Raw genomic sequence first — 21998 nt, 5'->3', positions numbered from 1 at the left:
AAACAAAATAAACTTTAAATTTCTTTGCCGCAAGCAGACTGTAAGAGATTAAGTGAACGTGTGTCGCTTGAAGAAAAGTTTTAAAAAATAGTTTGGGTCCTAACTTTTGGAGTTGCCTTTGCATCTTATAACCTTTCAAGGTCATTAATAGCCAGAGAAGAAGGAACAGTTTTATTTAACGACGCACTCAACACATTTTATTTATGGTTATATGGCATAAGACATATGGTTACGGACAACACATATATTGAGAGAGGAAACCAGCTATCGCCACTTCATGGGCTACTCTTTTTGATTAGCAGCAAGGGATCTTTTATATGCACCATCCCACAGACAGGGTAGCACATACCACGGCCTTTGATATACCAGTCGTGGTGCACTGGTTGGAACGAGAAATAGCCCAATGGGCCCACGGACGGGGATCGATCCCACACCGACTGCACATAGAGCGAGCGCTGTACTACTGGGCTACGTCCCGCCCCCTTGTTGATGAAGCGTTGGATTGTTTTAGGCATCTCAGCACCGACTTTTTTTTTGTTACACAGATGAGCATACAAACGTTAGCCTAAGTTAAAATTAAACCGGAAAAGCCCCAAAATGTTTACCTTTGTACCTTTAAAAGAGAGAGAGAGAGAGAGAGAGAGAGAGAGAGAGAGAGAGAGAGAGAGAGAGAGAGAGAGAGAGAGAGAGAGAGAGAAGAGAGAGAGAGAGAGAGAGATTAAAAAAGAAGATAGTAGCCGCTGTGACATCATTGTACTAAAAGTCCGGCACATGAAGTTTGACATATCAGCAGTCTTTACTTCGAGGGGTTCGAAAAGGGAAATAACTCTCACTAAACTCCAATAGACAGACAACACACTACACGGTATTACATTCACTTATAGATGTGAGAATCAACCGGCTTCGGTGGCGTCGTGGTTAAGCCATCGGACATAAGGCTGGTAGGTATAGGGTTCGCAACTCGGTACCGGACATAAGGCTGGTAGGTACAGGGTTCGCAGCTCGGCACCGGCTCCCACCCAGAGCGAGTATTAACGACTCAATGGGCAGGTGTAAGACCACTACACCCTCTTCTCTCTCACTAACTACTAACTAACTCACTGTCCTGGACAGACAGCCCAGATATCTGAGGTGTGTGCCGAGGACACAATGATTGAACCTTAAAGGGACACGCCCTAGTTACGGCTAGTTGTTAACCATTACGGCGTTGTTTTTCGCTATTAAACCCATTTTTTTCACAAATAAAATTGCACTTTACTTACATTTTATTATTTAGAATACACATTTCCATTCACCTGAAGTGCTTTTTGGTAATCCTGGTAATCCTGATGTTTGTAAAACCACGAAATGCATTTTTTCGCGCACTCGAGAATAAACCGTTAAGCAAGCGAGGTCCAATCTATTTTTAGAGGGAATCTTCCTGTGTAAACGTCACAGACGTTGGTATACCACGTGACCGTTATCATTTTGGTTCGGTTTGTTTTCTCGTGCACGGTTCGCGCAATCAACATCCGATTTGTTGTCGTTTGCTTGTTGTTCATTTGTGAGATTTTTCGTCACAGTTCGTGAACATTTTCAGTAACAATAAAGTTCAGACAAGTAAGTGTCTCAATACAAAACGTTACAAACCCTTAAAACCAATAATTTTGCTAAGTCTTACGATATCTGGAGAGGGGATACAACCAGGACAGAACAGTTGGAACATGTCCAGGAGAGGTGAAAGGAACGCACCCCAAGTCTGTGCGCACTCTGTGAAATTTGTCGTGACGTAGGCATTTTTGTGCTTCGAGCGACATCTACCGGTGACATCAGAATACTAACTTTGAAAATTATTTCAAGCAATTGGGACATGGGGATTCCCATGGTATTTATCGATATAAAAGCTGTTTTTTCACTCCATTTTATAAAAACGTGATCTAAGTGTGTTACAGGTTTGTAGATTAACCAAATTATAATTTATTTTCGCTGGATGGAACTAGGGCGTGCGGCTTTAATTGGATATAAGCACGAAAATAAATGAAATGAATGAATGAATGTAGGAATCAACCCTGTTTTACACCATAACGGGAATTGGACCCCCCCCCCCTTCAATAATTCACAACATAACAGTAAAATCAGCCTTGATTCCAACAAAGTAAATTAAAGAAAAGAGGTTTAAAACCCCCAAAAAACAACTATATTCGTAATATATTGAAAATATTCGTGAAATAGTGGTAAAGAAAAATGGTAGATCGCAGTATATGAAATCCACGTCTTACGGTGTCTTTTATCGCGACTATTGATTTTACATGCTGTCGTCTCATGACAAAATCTTGTATTCATGTCTTAGTGAATTTTGGAAAAAAAGCGTATGCGTCATTTAGGGCTAACTGACTTCAATAACAAGCTTACTGCTTAAACATTAATTTTTTTTTATATGAATACTAATATCTGTTACAAACAAACTGCAATTTAATTAAAAAAGAATTCCACACAAATAATCTAGACATAATCTAGTAACTTGAAAACAAGATATTTTTTTTTTGCGTCAATTTTGCTCAAAATGTAGAAGCATAGTAGAATTTATAAATACTAACCTATTTAATAAAGGCATATTGTCACAGACCACTGACCTATTTAATAGTCTAACAAAGTATTACCTGAACAAATGTAATTTGATTTGTCCCTAAATTTACTTTATTCAACCATCTTCATAACCACCATACTCCATTTATTAATGACATTTTGTAAAAATAATTGAATTATGGCAATGGTCCATAATTCAAAAACTAAAATTGCCGAGAGGGATGAAATGTATTTCACTCCATCATGGTTCAGTTAAGGTGATGTGATAGCTAGATAGATAATCATAATAGTGTATTTAAAATCACCATGATTTTGAAATATTACACCTTTACTTCGTTAGGATTCCAAAATAATGAAAACGAGGCAAGTCTCATCAAACATCTGCACACACTGTGATCTGGTATTGATTTCTATCAACCTTGTTTTGAAAGCATCTTGGTGAAGACTCTTTTCAACCTTCCATAACCTAACAATTATATCGGTTCTAACTGTACATTATGGTCTAGTTTTAAAAAAACCTGAAGATTTATTTTTAGTGTTCCTATATTCGAATGGTACCACTTTTTTTTTTTTTTTTTTTTTTTTTTTTTTTTACCAGGAACTGGTTTTTACGACTTCGAATTATCAGTGTGAGAAGATGTTATAATGATAAACAGTAAGATTCAATTTACTTCACTGCCACCTTATAACTAGCTGTACGTGAGACAAAAACCCCACTACGCATGTGCACACCATAATAAAGTGCACTAAGAAAGTAATACAATATTTATGGGATTTGAGTTATTCGTCTCGCTGATTGCCATCAATTGAACCACGCGTCAGACAAGAGTACAAATTGAAAGCGACCGATATAGTCTACATTCTGGTAAAACCGTACAACTTCAATAAATTCGCAGGAGTTGCCACTAAACCAGGAAGGTAATATTCCCTTTTAAGGAACAACGACGAAGCCTTTGGATTATTTATCGCTGAAACTGTGAAATCCTACGAGTTTTCTTGCAGTATATTGCTACAGTCAATCGTAACATGATAATTAAACTACGATTTTAAACTAATAAAAGGACACAGTCGTATTTTTATAAGAAAAAGAAAAATCACCTTCAAACGTACATTTTCTCCTTTTCAACAGGGTAAGTTACCTCTAGCTATTAATCACCTTGAAAGGTTATAAGATGCAGAAGGCAACACCAAAAGTTAGGGCCAGAACTATTTTGTTCAACTTTTCTTTGCGCAGCATAAGTTCACGAGAAATGGGTCAATGGGCCTACTGACGGGGATCGAACCCAAACTGAGTGCTTCACCACAGGGCTACGTCCTGCCTCTCAGTTGTAAAATGATAATTAAACTACGATTTTAAACTAATAAAAGGACACAATCGTTTTTGTTTTATTTATTTATTTATTATTATTTATTTTTTTGCGCCTTGAAACGTACATAATGTTTCTCCTTTTCAACAGTGTAATTTATCTCTGGCAATTAGGGTCGGGACGTACCCAGTGGTAAAGCGTTCGCTTGATGCGCACTCGGTTTAGGGTCGATCCCCGTCAGTTGGTCCCATTGGGCTATTTCTCGTTCCAGCCAGTGCTCCACAACTGGTGTAACAAAGACCGTGCTATGTACTATCCTGTATGTGGGATGGTGCATAAAAAAAGATCCCTTGCTGCTTATCGAAAAGAGCAACCTATGAAGTGGCGACAGCGGGTTTCCTCTCCATATATATGTGTGGTCCTTAACTATATGTCTGACGCTATATAACCGTAACTGTGTGGTCCTTAACCATATGTCTGACGCCATATAACCGTAAATAAAATGTGTTGAATGCGTCGTTAAATAAAACCTTTCTTTCTTTCTATATAACCGTAAATAAAATGTGTTGAGTGCGTCGTTAAAGAAAACATTTCCTTCTTCTCTGACTATTAAAGACCGTGAAAGGTTATAAGATGCAAAGGCAACTCCAAAAGTTAGGACCCAAACTATTTTTTAAACCTTTTCTTCAAGCGACATACGTTCACTTAATCTCTTACAGTCCACTTGCGGCAAAGAAATGTAAAGTTTATTTTGTTTAACGACATCACTACAACACATTGATTTATTAATCATCGGCTATTGGATGTCAAACATTTGGTAATTTTGACATAGTCTTAGAGAGAAAACCCGCTACATTTTCCCATTAGTAGCACGGGATCTTTTATATGCACATATATGCACATACAGGATAGTACATAGCACGGTCTTTGATATACCAGTTGTAGTACACTGCCTGGAACGAGAAACAGCCCAATAGGTTTATCGACGGGAATCGATCCTAGACCGACCGCGCATCAAGCGAGCGGTTTAATACTTTGGCAAAGAAGACTCGTGTAATTAATCATACCTAAAACTCATGTAAAACATATTAAATTCGCATCATATATTTCCCCCTAGCAATTACTTTCATTCCTGTGTCGAAAATGAGATTTGATGGCGAAATGCTAAAAAAACAGTTGGAGTTCTTCTTTTTTAATCTACAAAGTAAATTAAAACAAATTTTAGGCGTGGGTTTCAAGGGTAACTCCGTGATATTACACGAGTTTTATTTTTTTTAAATTAATTATCAATCTGTCGGATTGTAGTAACCCGACACTCAATGTCTGTTTCCTTAAAACTGCGTTTGAATGTGACCTAGATAATAAAGAAGAATGGATCCCCAAGTGAAGAAGAAGAAAAAAGATTATTGATATATTCTAATTGCTTAAATATTAAAAATATACTATAGATCGCAGATTGGGTTACTCATTTTTTTGAACGATAATTAAATTTAAAAAAAATCGTAGTTTTAAATAATGAGTATTTTTGTCATCCATCATTTGGACGAAAACACTGGAAATAGGAAAAGAGCCAGTTTAATCGTGATGCAGATAAACATAAGTAATGTTTGCATGTCTAATTAACCTTCTCATACATGTATGCACATGTCGCGAGTACGAATCAACACCGGAATCGGGAAATCATGGAAAACATCACTGTCCGTTACTTAACGGTTAACATGCTTTATTTTTCAGAATCAGACTGTTATAAAGAACGCCTGTCGTGGGTACAAATTCTAATATAAGCCAGATCATTACAATAGCCGAGGGAAATATTAAACGTTCCGTTTTGGAACCGGAAAGATGTTCTGGGATGTAAAAACAACCAAGAGATCGCATTATTTTTGTTTTTAAAGTTCACCAAATTGATTAATTTAGAACCAACCAAACAACTGTAGCCACAAATCTGTCATTATGTAGGTGGTGATGTTTGGTAGGTAGACAACGTTGATTTTGTGACCGTGTAGGACATGCTGACCGATGATCTAGACCGTGTGAAACATGTTGACCGATGATCTAGACCGTGTGAAACATGTTGACTGATGATCTAGACCGTGTGAAACATGTTGAGTAACGATTAAAACGGTGCAGAACATGTTTAATGATAATCGAGACCGCACAGGGCATGCTGACTGGTAATCTAGACCTGCAGAATATGTTGTCTGATACCGTATAGAACATGTTAACTGATGACCCAGACAGTGGAAAACATGTTGACTGATCATCTAGACCGCACAGAACATGTTGACTGATCATCTAGTCCGTACAGAACATGTTGACTGTTGATCTAGACTGTACAGAATGAATAAGTTGACTGATGGTCTAGACCGTGCAGAACATGTTGACTGATGATCTAGACCATACAGAACATGTTGATTGATGATCTAAACCGTACAGAACATGTTGATTGGTGATCTAGACCGTACAGAACATGTTGATTGGTGATCTAGACCGTACAGAACATGTTGATTGATGATCTAGACCGTACATAACATGCTGACTGATGATCTAGACCGTACAGAACATGCTGATTGATGATCTAGACCGTACAGAACATGTTGATTGATGATCTAGACCGTGCAGAACATGTTGATGGATGATCTAGACCGCACAGAACATGTTGATTGATGATCTAGACCGTTCAGAACATGTTGATTGATGATCTAGACTGTGCAGAACATGCTGACTGATGATCTAGACCATACAGAACATACTGACTGATGACCTAGACCGTACAGAACATGCTGATTGATGACCTAGACCATACAGAACATGATGATTGATGATCTAAACCGTACAGAACATGTTGATTGATGATCTATACCATACAGAACATACTGACTGCTGACCTAAACCGTGAAGAACATGCTGACTGATGATCTAGACCATACAGAACATGCTAACTGATGATCTAGACCGTACAGAATATATTGATTGATGATCTAGACCGTACAGAACATGCTGATTGATTTTCTACACCGTACAGAACATGTCGATTGATGATCTAGACCGTACAGAACATGTTGACTGATGATCATGGACGTGCAGAACATGTTGACCGATAATCGAGACAGTACAGAATGTAATGACTGACAATATATTCGTAAAAAAACAGAAGATAAAAAAACGCATGCGCAGTTTTATTTAATATAACGGAAACACGTTTTAAAAAACAAACCGAAACATAAAAAAGAAGATATGTTAAACAGAAGATAATACAGTTTTGTTCTACTTAACGTGATCCATTATCGATTTTCTTTAAAGGGGCATTCGCCCCTCCCGATGTTATACAGCAAAATTCAAACACAACTGTCATTTACATAACCTTGCGACTTTTTACGATCAATGTATATGACAAACTGCCGTGCTACGCACAACAAACAGATGTGTGCCATGTTTTTAATAATACGTTGCTACAGAGACTAGAAGAAAAAAACAGCGTCTGTTTCTGCTACTGATGGCGAGTTAGTACAGTTTTATTAAAGACTGCGTGTAAAGGATGTTGAAGAATAGCGAGTCACAGAAAGACACATACTGTAAATGATTTATTCTAAATGATAAACTAAAGATATATTACCAGATGAATAATATAGGCCTACATAGCTGAACCTTCATAAATAAAGTTTGTTTTGTTTAACGACTCCACTAGAGCACATTGATGAATTGGATGTCAAATATTTGATTCCCGTATATGCGTCACAAACGTTTGGGATTGGGAAGGGGCTATGACTCTCACCCAACTCTTAAATATTACGCATTGCCAGATGAAAGGCGAATTAATACATAGCTGCCTCTACCCACACCCCCACCCAGTTGTTGGAATCTTCCGATGGCTAAGTAAGCGATCTACTTACAGACATTCCTTTTCATGTCAATTCAACTTATTTTCATGCTTATATCCAATTAAGGTTCACGCACGCTGTCCTGGGCACACCCATACCTCTGCTATCTGGGCTGACTGTCCAGGACAGTTGGTAAATTGTTAGTGGTTAGTGAAAGAGAAGAGGGTGTAGTGGTCTTACACCTACCCATTGAGTCGATAAAACTCGCTCTATGTGCAATCTGGTACCGTGCTGCAAACTCTGTACCTACCAGCCTTAAGTCCGATGGCTTAACCACGACACCACCGAGGCATTCCTAAGACAATCCTAAGCTTGCGTTGTTAGACGCAGATTTATATTTATTTCATTTCAACTTATTTTCGTGCTTATATCCAATTACGGTTCAAGCACGCTGTCCTGGGCACACACCGCAGCTATCTGGGCTATCTGTCCAGGACAGTGGGTTAGTGGTTAGTGAGAGAGAAGAGTGTAGTGGTCTTACACCTACCCATTGAGCTGAAAAAACTCGCTCCGCAAGGGAGCCAATACCGGGCTGCGAACCCTGTACCTACCAGCCTTATGTCCGATGGCTTAACCACGACACTACCGAGGCGTTCCTAAGACAATCCTAAGCTTGCGTTGTCAGACGCAGATTTATATTCATTTCATTTCAACTTATTGTTGTGCTTATATCCAATTAAGGTTCAAGCACGCTGTCCTGGGTACACACCTCAACTATCTGGGCTGTCTGTCCAGGACAGTGGGTTAGTGGTTAGGTGATGGAGAAGAGTGTAGTGGTCTTACACCTACCCATTGAGCTGAAAAAAACTCGCTCCGCAAGGGAGGCAATACCGGGGTGCAAACCTTGTACCTACCAGCCTTATGTTCGATGGCTTAACCACGACACCACCGAGGCATTCCTAAGACATGCACTCTCAGACTTGTTACTTCAAACACCATTCTTAACTTGAAACGAACTGGCGGCAGGTTTAATGCTATAATACAATAATCCTTTGCCTTGGCTTATCCACACGTCTTGAGTAGACGTGTCTCAAAGTCAAATCTTTAAGTGGATTAACTTTAATATATATATATATTCGATGACCAAATAAATCAAGTGATAGGCTTTGTCATAAATGCTTTCTCAACTGTATGCCTACGGTGTTAAAAAGCCACCTGAGTTAATATCAGTGGTACATTATACTTCACGACAAGACAAAAGGAACATGCGTTTGTTACAATAACTTTCATTCTAAAACAGTATGGACCTGTCGAAAAGAGTTTGGAACTGGTGGGGGTCATACAATATAAATAACAATTAATTAATAACTGAGACTATGAACCACTTAAAAAAGGTTATAGGGGGCTGTTCCCACGGAATGGGTACCATGACAGCCATGACCTTTTAGTAGCCAACAAGGAAAAGGGTTTTGAAAAAATAAATAAAGGGTGAAATATGTGTATACAAAGATAAATGCCATTTTGTGTTCAGATAAACTTCCGTTGTCTACAAGCACTCTGAATGCATAAAGGATTGTGCCAACGGAGTTCTGATTGTGCCAACGCAGTTCTGATTGTGCCATTAAAAGGCCATGTGAATACGGGTTTATCTTAGATATTGTCAGATGACGATAATCCTACTGAATATGGAATTATTTATAAAGTATGGGGACTGTAACTTTGGTATTTCACACCCATTACTGTACAGATATGAACCATCTTCAATACACATGTTAGGCCCATAGATCAAATATTGTTAAAAGAGCAACAGATTCAAAATTGTATGTGAAAAATGACAACGCCAGACAGGAAGGCAGTCGGTGCAATGAGCGCCGCATTTGTTTTTCTTACAATGTTGAATCTGTTGCTATTTTACCAATATTTGATCTATGGGCTTAAACTTTTCATTGAAGGTTTGCGAATATCAGTATAGTAATGGGTGTGAAACGTTAAAACCCCCACATCCACATCCACATCCACATCCCAGTTATTGTCTCTCCAACCGCTACAGGTGATTCTCTCTTGTGGTTATCCGTGCCACACACCTGTCATTCCCCATCAGCTTTTAGCTGTGGGCTTAGTCGGACCTCTTTGGAGAGTGTTCAGTGGTTACTTCTGGCATTGTTAAGAGGCACGTGTAACCACCTACAATACTCCCCATCTACCGGCGGACGTTAGTTAGTGTCGTGGGTTAGACCAGCTTTATTAGCGGCAAAGGACGAGGATGCCAGGTGGCCCGTTTTGTAATATTGTGCATTGACCTTTTGGGACATGAGTGTATAGCGGAAGAAACAGCCGGAGTGAATCGGTTAATTATGTCATATAGCAAAAACTCTGAGACGGAAATGTTCCCAATGTTGGAGTGAAAATAAATGTTGTTAGTGCCAACGAGAACCCGTTCTATTGGCAAACTTCATTTGAAGTTGGGCATGGATTTCAATGGCAAATGACATCTGTGTAGTGAGACCTTAGATCTGACTGACAGAAACTCACTCAATAACCTGCTCGTCAGACATCTTGAAGGTCGCCTTAGTGGTGAGGGAGTCGTAGTTGTCAAACACCAGCTTTATCCAGTCGTACGTCGTGTTCAGGTCAGCCAGGTTGTTGACGATGTGAGCGCCCTGTACAAATGAATGAATGAATGAATGTTTAACGACACCCCAGCACGAAAAATACATCGGCTATTGGGTGTCAAACTATGGTAATGCAAATAAATAAAGTGATGATCAACATCAACATAAAAATTCAAGGTTTAAACAAAAACAGTGTAAAGAACTGTGCAAAAATACAAATATCACAGAATTTTACGGACACCGAATTTTACTCTAAATTTCAATTTGTGCTGTATTGGCCATTCTCAAAGAGAATGTTACACCCCTGCACCACGGTGAGGTTACAGCACGCGCAGGGGCCCTGTACAAACAACAAAACAACATGACGGAACGGAAAGGAACGTTTGGTTTACGTCACGTCAGTACAGTTTAAAATAACACTATTTGGTCGCTAACATATACTTCGAAAATTTGATATATATATATATATATATATATATATATATATATATATATATATATATATATATATATATATAGAGAGAGAGAGAGAGAGAGAGAGAGAGAGAGAGAGAGAGAGAGAGAGAGAGAGAGAGGAATTCGGAAGTCGTAATTAACATATTTTTACTTGAGCTTTTTTTGAGATTCATAGTTTTAATTGTCACAACTTAGACGTAATATATCATAGGCAAATAGAGAACTGTTTGTAACAAGACTATTTCTTCTCATATACCGGCCTCGGTGGCGTTGTGGTTAGGCCACCGGTCTACAGGCTGGTAGGTACTGGGTTCGGATCCCAGTCGAGGCTTGGGATTTTTAATCCAGATACCGACTCCAAACCCTGAGTGAGTGCTCCGCAAGGCTCAATGGGTAGGTGTAAACCACTTGCACCGACCAGTGATCCATAACTGGTTCAACAAAGGCCATGGTTTGTGCTATCCTGCCTGTGGGAAGCGCAAATAAAAGATCCCTTGCTGCCTGTCGTAAAAAGAGTAGCCTATATGGCGACAGCGGGTTTCCTCTAAAAAAAACAGTGTCAGAATGACCATATGTTTGACGTCCAATAGCCGATGATAAGATAAAAAATCAATGTGCTCTAGTGGCGTCGTTACATAAAACAAACTTTACTTTACTTTATTTCTTCTCATAATGACCACTTAGCACTACCTAAATAATGGTAACTTAGAAGTAAAATACTATTAAGTAACTACAGAACTGTTTATAACAAGACTATATATATAATCGTTCAATGATGACCACCATGTGAGAGAGAGAGAGAGAGAGAGAGAGAGAGAGAGAGAGAGAGAGAGAGAGAGAGAGAGAGAGAGAGAGAGAGAGAGAGAGAGAGAGAGTCGGAGAAAGAGTGGAAATAAAAAAGACAAATCTGCCACTTTGCCCACACAGGACAGTACATACTACAACCTTTAATGTACCAGTCGTGAGACACGAGTTGGGATGAAAAAAAAAACCCAACCTCGAATCTATTGAGTGTGATCGATCTTCAGACAACCGGTCTACCACTGAGAAAACACAGAGTAAGACTTGCGTGTCATCAAAGCAGTGCATTATTCAGTATTTACCGGCCTCGGTGGCGTCGTGGCAGGCCATCGGTCTACAGGCTGGTAGGTACTGGGTTCGGATCCCAGTCGAGGCATGGGATTTTTAATCCAGATACCGACTCCAAACCCTGAGTGAGTGCTCCGCAAGGCTCAATGGGTAAGGTGTAAACCACTTGCACCGACCAGTGATCCATAACTGGTTCAACAAAGGCCATGGTTTGTGCTATCCTGCCTGTGGGAAGCGCAAATAAAATATCCCTTGCTGCCTGTCGTAAAAAGAGTAGCCTATGTGGCGACAGCGGGTTTCCTCTAAAAACAGTGTCAGAATGACTAGATGTTTGACGTCCAATAGTCGATGATAAGATAAAAAATCAATGTGCTCTAGCGGCGTCGTTAAATAAAACAAACTTTACTTTTTTTATTCAGTGTTCTGTACAGCTTGATACGATCTTTACAAGGACTGAATTCCACACAGGAGGGCGGGACGTAGCCCAGTGGTAAAGCGCACGCCTGATGCGCGGTCGGTCTAGGATCGATCCCCGACGGTGGGCCCATTTGTCATTCCAGGCCGTGCACCACGACTGGTATATCAAATGCCGTGGTATGTGCTATCCTGTCAGTGGGATGGTACATATAAAATACCCCTTGCTACTAATGGAAAAATGTTGCGGGTTTCCTCTCTAAGACTATATTTCAAAATTACTAAATGTTTGATATCCGATAGCCGCTGAAAAATAAATAAATGTGCTCTAGCGGTGTCGTTAAAACAAAACAACTAATCCAGACAGAACTTTCGCTTTTGACTCTGTATGTATGTATGTATGTATATGTACCAGTGTGTGTGTGTGTGTGTGTGTGTGTGTGTGTGTGTATTACATATAATGTATAAATACAGAGGGATTGAGCGCAAATTATCCAACTTGCGAGTCCCTCTCCTAATTACAAACATTAAATTTTACACTTGTTCAATAAATAAATAAATAAAAATAAATAAATAAATAAATAAATAATAATAATAAAGAAAGAAAGAAAGGAAGAAAGAAAGAAAGAAAACGTTTCTGAGAAACGATTGAATAATGTGAAGAACAGAAGAAGGAATAGAATTAGAAGTAATCGATGGTTTAACGCGTCGCCAATAAAACTAAATTTGCGACAGTAAAACCACCGATATACGTCCGCAAATCGGAAAACACAATAGGGTTATCCCGTAAATGCAGATTAACTGGCTAAAAACTGTTTAGAGATGTTAAAATAATTATTTTTTTCTAGTTATAAAATAATGACGAGTGCTTTCAAAGTAATGTCCACAATTACACGAGGGATCCATATTAAGTCCACAACGATATAGGTCTGCATTTAAAGTACAACAAGCATGTCTTAATTTAGTATGTAAAATAGTTTCTGTTCGATTACCGCATGAGTGGAATGAGGGCACTTTGTAAACATCCGGTGCTACTGTTTTTTTTTAAAAAGAGGAAATTCGTTCATATTTTTGTATTTCCTGGCCGAATAAAATAATATTTTATGGCAATATAATCATACCATCACCGATCATGGCAATATTGAATGCGCTGTTTAAATTTCGAGGCACTTCGAACTTTAAATCCATATGTCTATTTGTTTGTTCGTCCGTCCGTCCGTCTTCCGATTTACCATCCGTCCGTCCGCTTACCAGTCAGTGGTGCCCTTTTCAATCCATCCATCCAACCACTCAAGCCCACCCATCCATCCATCTATCCATTCTTCCATCCATCCATCCATCCATCCATCCATCCGCCCGTCCGTCCATCCATCCATCAAAGCATCTACCCATCCACCCAAAACCCATCCACCCACCCATCCACCCATCCATCTATACTGACAAAAAGTCGTACCTTGGCGCTGTTGAAGGAGGTTCTGTGGTACGGCAGCGGAAAGATGTGTGACGTCAGCTGAAGAACGCCAGCACCGTAGTGGTCTGCCACCTGAACCAGGGTGGGAAACGCGTCCTTGCTGTCTGGACACGCAAGATCCAGGTACACGTCCAGGTGGACGGGGGCCGTCGCGCTCCCACCCCGGTACACGAAACCAACCTCCCTTTTAGGAATCGGCATGTACGAGGCAACGGTCAAGATGCAGAGAACGAGAAGCAGAAAACAGTTGGTCCCCATTGTGTAGAGTCTATTTTCGTAAGATAGTGTAACATGGAAACGTGTAAAGAAAGGTTTACGTTCGTGACTGTTTGTCAATAAGGGTGGACAAATTACCTCGTGACGTTTATCATATGACCGTGACTTGGCTAGTTTGTGTTCTCAAATATCCACCACGAGCTCATACACTTGCGGGTATTTGTAAATCAGGGCCACATGATGAATGAAAAAAAAGAAAGAAAAACAGAAAAGAAAAAGAATCAGGGCATAGCAACACAGAGCAGCTAAAGCTAGCTTGGTGGTACAGCGCTCGCTTGATGAGCGATCGATCTAGGCTATTTCTTGTTCCAGTCAGTGCTCCACAACTGGTGTAAAAAAAAAAAGGCCTTGGTATGTACTATCCTGTGTGTGGGATGGTAATATAAAATATCCCTTGCTGCTAATCCAAAAGAGTAGCCCATGAAGTGGCGACAGCGGGTTTCCTCTCTCAATACCTGTGTGGTCCTTAACCATATGTCTGACGCCACATAACTGTAAATAAAATGTGTTGAGTGCGTGGTTAAATAATAAAATAATAATAATAATAATAAAAACATTAAAGCATATTTATTAATAAACCATTGGGGTATTGGATGTCGGACAAATGGTAATTTTGACATAGTCTTAAAGACCGAAACCCGCTACATTTTTCAGTATCAAGGGATCCGTTATACGCACAAACAGGATGGCACATACTACAGCCTTTGATAATCCAGTCATGGTGCACTGGCTGAAATGAAAAATAGCCCAATGGGCCCACCAGTGGATCGACACTAGACCGACCGCGCATCAAGCGTCCCGCTTGTTGAAATTATAGTCCTTGTGGATATAGTAAACACTTCCAGAGAAAATAATGTTCATTAAACAACGAGTGTCTGGATTCTTGTATTGCTCGAGCGAGAGCGCGTGTAATACATGAATCCTGACACGAGTTTCGTTAAATCAGTACGACTCAAACGTGAATGTAGTAATGGAGTGAAATGACGGCATTTTTAGAAATAATGTCATTTTGGTAAGCGACCGTATGATTGGTTATAACACCTGTCATTGATTGGTAATAACACCTGTGCACACCGGTTTTTATTAATTCGGTTATGTTGAACCATATGGTGTTACCATTTCCATAGCAAAAACTAAAAGTATCATCTTTCATAAGAAAAGGCAGTTTAAATCGATTTGTGACCTTAAATTAAAATTTAACGAAGTGATCATTAATCATGTGCAATCAGTCAAATTTCTTGGAGTAATCTTTGATCACAATCTTAGTTTTGGGGAGCACTTTACTGAGGTGACTGGTAACTGTACTATATACCTTAATTTATTATGGGTACTATCAGGCACACCATGGGGCGCAGATCGAAAAACTCTGCTTATGATCTTTGAAGCATTCATTGTGTCGAGACTGCAATATGGCGCACAGGCCTTTGGCTGTGCTAGCCAGACCCAGCTCAGGAAACTTGATAGCGTATATGGTAGGGCTCTCAAAATTACAGTTGGGGGTGCTATCTGTACGCCATATGATAGTGTTCTTGTTGAGCTGGGAGTAATGCCATTAGCCCTTAGGAGGATCAGGCAAGGTTTAAAATATATCAACAAAATACGTAGTCTGGTGCCTGATTCTCCTGTCAACCAACTTAAACCTGTACTAATTAAAAATATTAACAGAGATAGGGACATATCTGTTATTTCATATCTTAATAAGTTTGCTAATGACTTTGGGATAGTCGGCCTTCCATTGGTTAGTTTGGGGATTAACCCGACTTTCCCGTGGCAGGCGGGCTGCCCCAGGGTTCATTACCACGTCAGGGAAAATATTATTAAAACAGAAAATCTCAATTTCAAGAAAATAATTTTTCAGGCAGTGGTTGGGGAACTCTACCCGGATGTGGTTCAGATATACACAGACGGGTCGAAGGACCCAATCACTGGTAAAACAGGGATGGCCTTTATTGTTAAAAATAGTAATAAAAACCCGATAGCTATTAGGGCTAGGATGTCGGATAATATATCAGTTTATACCACCGAACTCATGGCCATACTGTATTCCCTGAAGTGGGTTGAAAGATATCATAATTATAATGGCCCTAGCAGATATGTTCTTTTCTCTGACAGTCTCAGTTCCTTGCAGGCAATCAATGGCGCCCATAGTGTCAGACCCGAAATTATTTCTAAAATTGTCAAAAGCTATAATAAATTGTTGGATAAAGGAATTGAGCTAGCCATGGAATGGGTCCCAGCTCATATTGGAATAACTGGTAATGAGTTGGCCGATGCGACGGCTAAAAGGTGTTTGCTGGACCCAGTAGTCAGTGTACCAGTGGAACATAACTTTAATGAAATAAACTCAATAGCTGACCCACACTTTGGTAACCTGTGGCAGACCGAATGGAACCACAGAGCCAGAGTGTGGCATTCTTATATTAAACCAAGGGCGACCACCCCTGGACCGGTTTCATTTAATGTCAAGGCAACTAAAATTATTGCAAGATTACGTATGGGTGTCTCTTCGGGATTAAACGATATCAGATTTAAAATTAAGAAAATTAATTCACCCAACTGTGTTAATTGTAAAGTTGTTGATAGTGTTAACCACTATCTTCTTGAATGTACTAAATATACTAAATTCAGAAGTAAATTGGTAAATTTCTTTAATGTAAACAATATAAAGTTTAATGCATTTAATGTATTAAACCCATCTAAAGAACATAAAATGACAATCGACAGGTTAGTGGTCGCCTTTGTTTATCAAACTAAAAAATATATATAAATGTTTAATATAGATTGGGCAGCGCCTATCGCTGGTAGGGGTGGGGGGGGGGGGGGCGGCCGCCGCTAAGGCATTGATAGATTGGTGCGAAGACGGCCGCCTGCCGCCATGTTGGACGTGTATGGCGCTGCTCTTTTCCTTCCGATGGTTGCTCTTGGGCGTGTCAGTACTGCTCTTTAAACTTTAGTTGCCTCTTCTCCCTTAGGGATTTGGAAGGACGTTGACCGCCCCTTCTCTCCACTTCTCGGAATCCTCCGTGTCTTTGTCGCGCCTGGCAGGCTTTGGAGTAGGCGTTTCATTTTATTTTAAATATGTACCGAATTTTAAACTGTATATACCTTTATATATAACTATTTTTATAATGTCTATATTATTATGTATGGTTGGTGATGGATGAATGTTTTATTACTCCGAGCTGATAGTTGGGGGTGCGTTATCTGGCAGTAACAACCCCCCTTCTCGCCGGTCAAATATATTGTATAAATCGTTTCAATTTTTATTTTGGTGTTTATTTTTTAAATTAAATAGGTTACCAGCGTGCTCTTTTAAATATTTGTTTTTTTATGATAAGTTATTTATGTTTTTAACCTCTTTTTATAATAGGAAATAGGAATTTAATAGGGCGGTGCGCTGCTCCTATCCTAGGGTATGCAACATGGTTCTATACCATACTTGTATGCGCTAGGTTTCTAAATTAAAGTGGTGCCAGCGTCTGATGAATGGCATAACGTTCTGTTTCTCCAGGATTATGGAGAGGCGCCCCTGGACTTGGAATCGCCAGGATACGTTTTATATTGCCAGACTCACCAGACGCTTAACTTTCCCTGTTTAAATACTTTTTTTTTTTTTTTTTTTTTTATTATTATTATTATTATTATTATTTATTTTTTTATTATTATTATTATTATTATTTTTTTTTTTTTCCTTCTCTGGTAGAATCGTTGGCCCTTGTGCCTAATTTTTGATGGGGGCACCGAGACTGGAGGGCACGACGGTTGGGTTGGCCGGGGGGGGGGGGGTGCTGGGTGGGTGGGTGATACTCCACCGGAAGATGGTTAGGGCGGTAGGCGTAGGCGGTTTTGGTCGTAAGAGTTGTTAAGTTTGTCCGGGGGACTGCCCCCCCCCCCCCCCGGAACCTTCCCCGGTTTCGGCCACACCGAAGTCCCCAATACGCCCCCCCCGGAACCTTCCCCGGTTTCGGCCACACCGAAGTCCCCAATACGATGGGTGCCCCTAAGGATGGGGGCACCGAGACTGGAGGGCACGACGGTTGGGTTGGCCGGGGGGGTGCTGGGTGGGTGGGGGATACTTCACCGGAAGATGGTTAGGGCGGTAGGCGTAGGCGGTTTTGGCCGTAAGGGGTGTTAGGTTTGTCCGGGGGACTGCCCCTCCCCCCCCCCCCGGAGCCTTCCCCGGTTTCGGCCACACCGAAGTCCCCAATACGATGGGTGCCCCTAAGTAAAACATATTTCCCTATTAAAAAAACCTTTTTGTGGCTGAAGCCTAACCTCTTAGTCACCTGCCACCCCTATTTTGAGGGCTAATTAATATATTTAAAAAAACATTTAAAAATATATTTATATTTAGGACTGCCCGATCTAAATTTGCGTTACAAATTGTTAGTTGTTTGCTGTATATTAAATATTTTTTGGGAAAATAACGCACAAAATTATTTATTGTAAAGTCCTTTTTCCCTGTTTGTTTAAATATCAAAATTGTCCCAGTAATTGTTCTGTCCCAGGTTGGACTACTGGCATCCGGTGGCCGAACCTGGGATAGACATGCTCGAAACCTTCGTGGTATAGGAGCATGTAAATATTTTATTGATTGATTGTTGAACCATGTGGATAATAATACTTATTTGTTTTAATACACCTTCCCCCCTCAAAATCTTGCCCGCTATTCTGTGTTGATTTACCCACGCTGTTTGTTTGTAGTAGGACACTAAGTGTGTCCCACTTACCGCAGATGTATTGTCATATTAAATAATACGGGTAGAGGCAGAATCCACGTATATAAAAGCCACCACGGCTGAAGTATTTGCAATGCCGACAGTGGTCGCTGACCTTCAAAATCTCGACCGTTAGTCATTATCCTCAACTAAACAGTTTTATTGTAGTTCGGTTTTGGGGATTCAGTTCGTGTCTGTATGCTTGAGTATCTTTTGTATCTTTCATGGCCAATGGCGCGATGAAAATAAACAACAAAATTATATATAACAATATTTCATTCGCTTACGGGCCAATGGCTATTGAGGACATACTATTTTATAAAGAAAAATTATATACAATATTTTTAATATCAGATTTCAAAAACTGACCAGAATTCATTCGACTGCTAAATTAAAAAACATCCAACACGAAAGATTTTGTATAGCCAAAGTACCAGTTAAGTACATTTTATTTTATTATAGTGTTTATTAATACTATATTATGTATTATCATAGCCTTAACTGACACCAACTGAATTAACCGTTTGTTCATTTCATTAATCGACAAACGTTGCTCATGACAGTTTTAACATTATAGTCAGTATTGTTATTATTATTTAACAACCAAAGGTTTAATGCTATTGGTGCTAAATTCATCATAACAAAATAAGGTATGTGAGATCAGTATGTCAACACGTTGTCTGGTATATTTTAAAACACAAAATATTCGACTGTAATATTTTTGTATTGAACATACATACAATCTCAAGGCGGTATATCCAGTTTTTGAGACACTAACTAGTTTAAAAATAGTTCTTTACACAGCTCTTGTTCCATGGTCTTCAAGATTAAAAAAATCCCAGACAGTTATCGTAAAAACATATTCAGATATTTGGCTGGGTCTAATTTACAAGGAATCTTTTAGAAATATGTTTTCAATGATGTTTTAATACCGATGTCAAAAAGAACTAAAAAATCCCCCATGGGTATAACATGTACTACAACAATAATTAAAGTATTTAGTGTTCAAGTGTTCCTGAGATTCTTTGCAGGACACCAACAAGGATATCCTAACCGTACCAGCTGCACCCTAAGTCTAATTCACAGCTTGGGGGCCTAATTCATCAACGTCTCGCAATTTTGCGATTTCGCAGTGCAGTGCAAAAAAAGACTTGCAATAATGGTGCGATGTTTCTTAAGAGAGATTGGTGAATTAAGCCCCAGGTGTAAGGTTACTACACCAAGAAAAAGCAAAAATAAGGCGAAGAAGTATAGTTAAAATTTCCAACTTTTTCTACATCTTTAAAAAAAAAAACCCACATCAACATAATGCTAGGCTCAGACAATCAACTGTCACGACGGAGTTGGCCAACAATAGGTGCACTCAGTTAACAACTAATCGGTCATAGGAGCTGCATACGTCTTGAAGCTGGTATTTGCTTGCTTTCCCAGCTATATGCGGCCGACACAGCCCTCCTAGCAACGAACCCACGTGATTTACAACATACCCTTAACATGTTTCACAATTATTGTAATAAATGGAAGCTTAAAATCAATATCAACAAGACAAAAATATTAATTTTTAATGGCACAACCAATGATTACAAGAAAATATTTACCGAAAACGTTAAAGAATATAAATAATTAGGTTTAACTTTTAATAAGCAAAACAAGTTCAACACAAGAAATTGTTATCCCAACAAGCTACAAAAGCAATGTATTTCGTTTTATCTAAACCTAAAGATAACAATCTATCAATAGAATGTAAGTTAAAATTGTTTGACACACTGGTATTACCTATTCTTCTGTATGGATGTGAATTATGGGGTTATGAAAACACTGACATCATTGAAAACATACACAGAAATTCAATGAGACGCCTGCTCCCTGTTAAAAAGGGTACACCGATATTTATGTTATACGGAGAACTAGGACGTAGACCGATTAAATCAATTATTCAACAAAGAATGATAAATTTCTGGGCCACAATTGTATCAGGAAAACAAACAAAACTATCCTTTCTATTGCATGCATTTGTGTTACAGGACTCGTCTGTAAATGGACACAACTACACTTGGATTCAAAATATCAAGCAATTATTTAACAACCTAGGTATGACTGATATATGGTTATCTCGAAGATTTTCAACAAAAAAACTTCTTGAATATATCAAATTGAGGCAGCATGACTAGCACCTTCAAACGTGGAACAATAACATTGCATCATAGAGGAAAACTTTATACAATTTTTAAAAATCAGCTAATTTGTGAAAAATATCTCACCATAATGCCTGAAAAACTATGGATCATTATTCTTAAATTCAGAACATCAAATCATTAGCTCCCAATTGAAATAGGACGGTGGAATAATACACCAGTAGAAAATAGGTTATGCACACTTTGTGATTCTAACGATATTGGTGATGAATATCATTTATCTATTCACTTGTGCCTTCTTTACTAAGTCTCGAAAAACACCCCTAAAACAATATTATTATGTGAACCCCAGTATACTAAAATTTAAAGAGTTAATGACTAGTAATAAAATAGGTGCCCTAAGAAAAATCAGCAAATTAATTAAAGAAATTAATGATAAATTTAAAAGACCATAGCTATTTGTATCAACATATACCACATCACTCGAGTTAACTATGCTTTATTATTATATCACAGATATCCCTATTTTAATCAATCGAAATATACTAGTACATGTATAGCAAATTATATAATGAACTTCAATTATTCTACAATACCTAATATTATTGACTTATTGTATATATGTATTTTTGTTATGTCCACTCGTTGTATTTCTGTATACATGTATTTATATAATTTAACTATTCACATACTATATTATTTACTATTTAATGTTATCCTGTAAACCCTGTCCTGTCTTGTCACATATTATATTATGTAATTATTCATGTTTCCCCCAATGCCGTTGCCTAACGGCCTGGGTGTAATAAAGTTCTGTTCTGTTCTGTTCTGTCGAGAATCGAGTTGCAAGAGTGCTCAGACTAGCAACTGAACAGCCGTGGAAGTCAAGAGATCGGCCAGTTGGCCAACTCCTCCGTGATAGTTGGTAGTCTTAGACTAGCATAAGATTAATTTTCAGCATTCCTACGGACCTAAAAAAAATAAAAATAAAGAAGAAAAAAAAAAAAGAGTAAAAGGTCTAAGCATTTTGTTTTGTTTTTATTTTAAAATGTTTTGTCCGTTTTATTTTATTTGGAGTTTTTTGGGGTTTTAATTTTTTTATTTGTGGGGGGGTGGTAGGGATGGAGGGTGGAG

General features: G+C 38.9%; 1 protein-coding gene across 1 annotated transcript in view; it reads right to left on the bottom strand.

Annotated features, from left to right (window-relative positions):
* Positions 1–14075, bottom strand: part of LOC121390643 — a 16520-nt gene extending 2445 nt beyond the window's left edge. The window contains exons 1-2 of the mRNA XM_041522509.1: positions 13718–14075; positions 10226–10353 (exon numbers count right to left, since the gene is read on the bottom strand). Coding sequence (XP_041378443.1) covers positions 10226–10353; positions 13718–13993 — 404 coding nt within the window. The 5' untranslated portion in view covers positions 13994–14075. The remainder of the gene's footprint in view (positions 1–10225; positions 10354–13717) is intronic.
* Positions 14076–21998: the final 7923 nt, after the last annotated feature.

The sequence above is a fragment of the Gigantopelta aegis genome, chromosome 3 (assembly GCF_016097555.1).
Source record: "Gigantopelta aegis isolate Gae_Host chromosome 3, Gae_host_genome, whole genome shotgun sequence".
NCBI lineage: Eukaryota > Metazoa > Mollusca > Gastropoda > Neomphalida > Peltospiridae > Gigantopelta > Gigantopelta aegis.
This window is presented reverse-complemented; position numbering and strand designations above follow the sequence as displayed.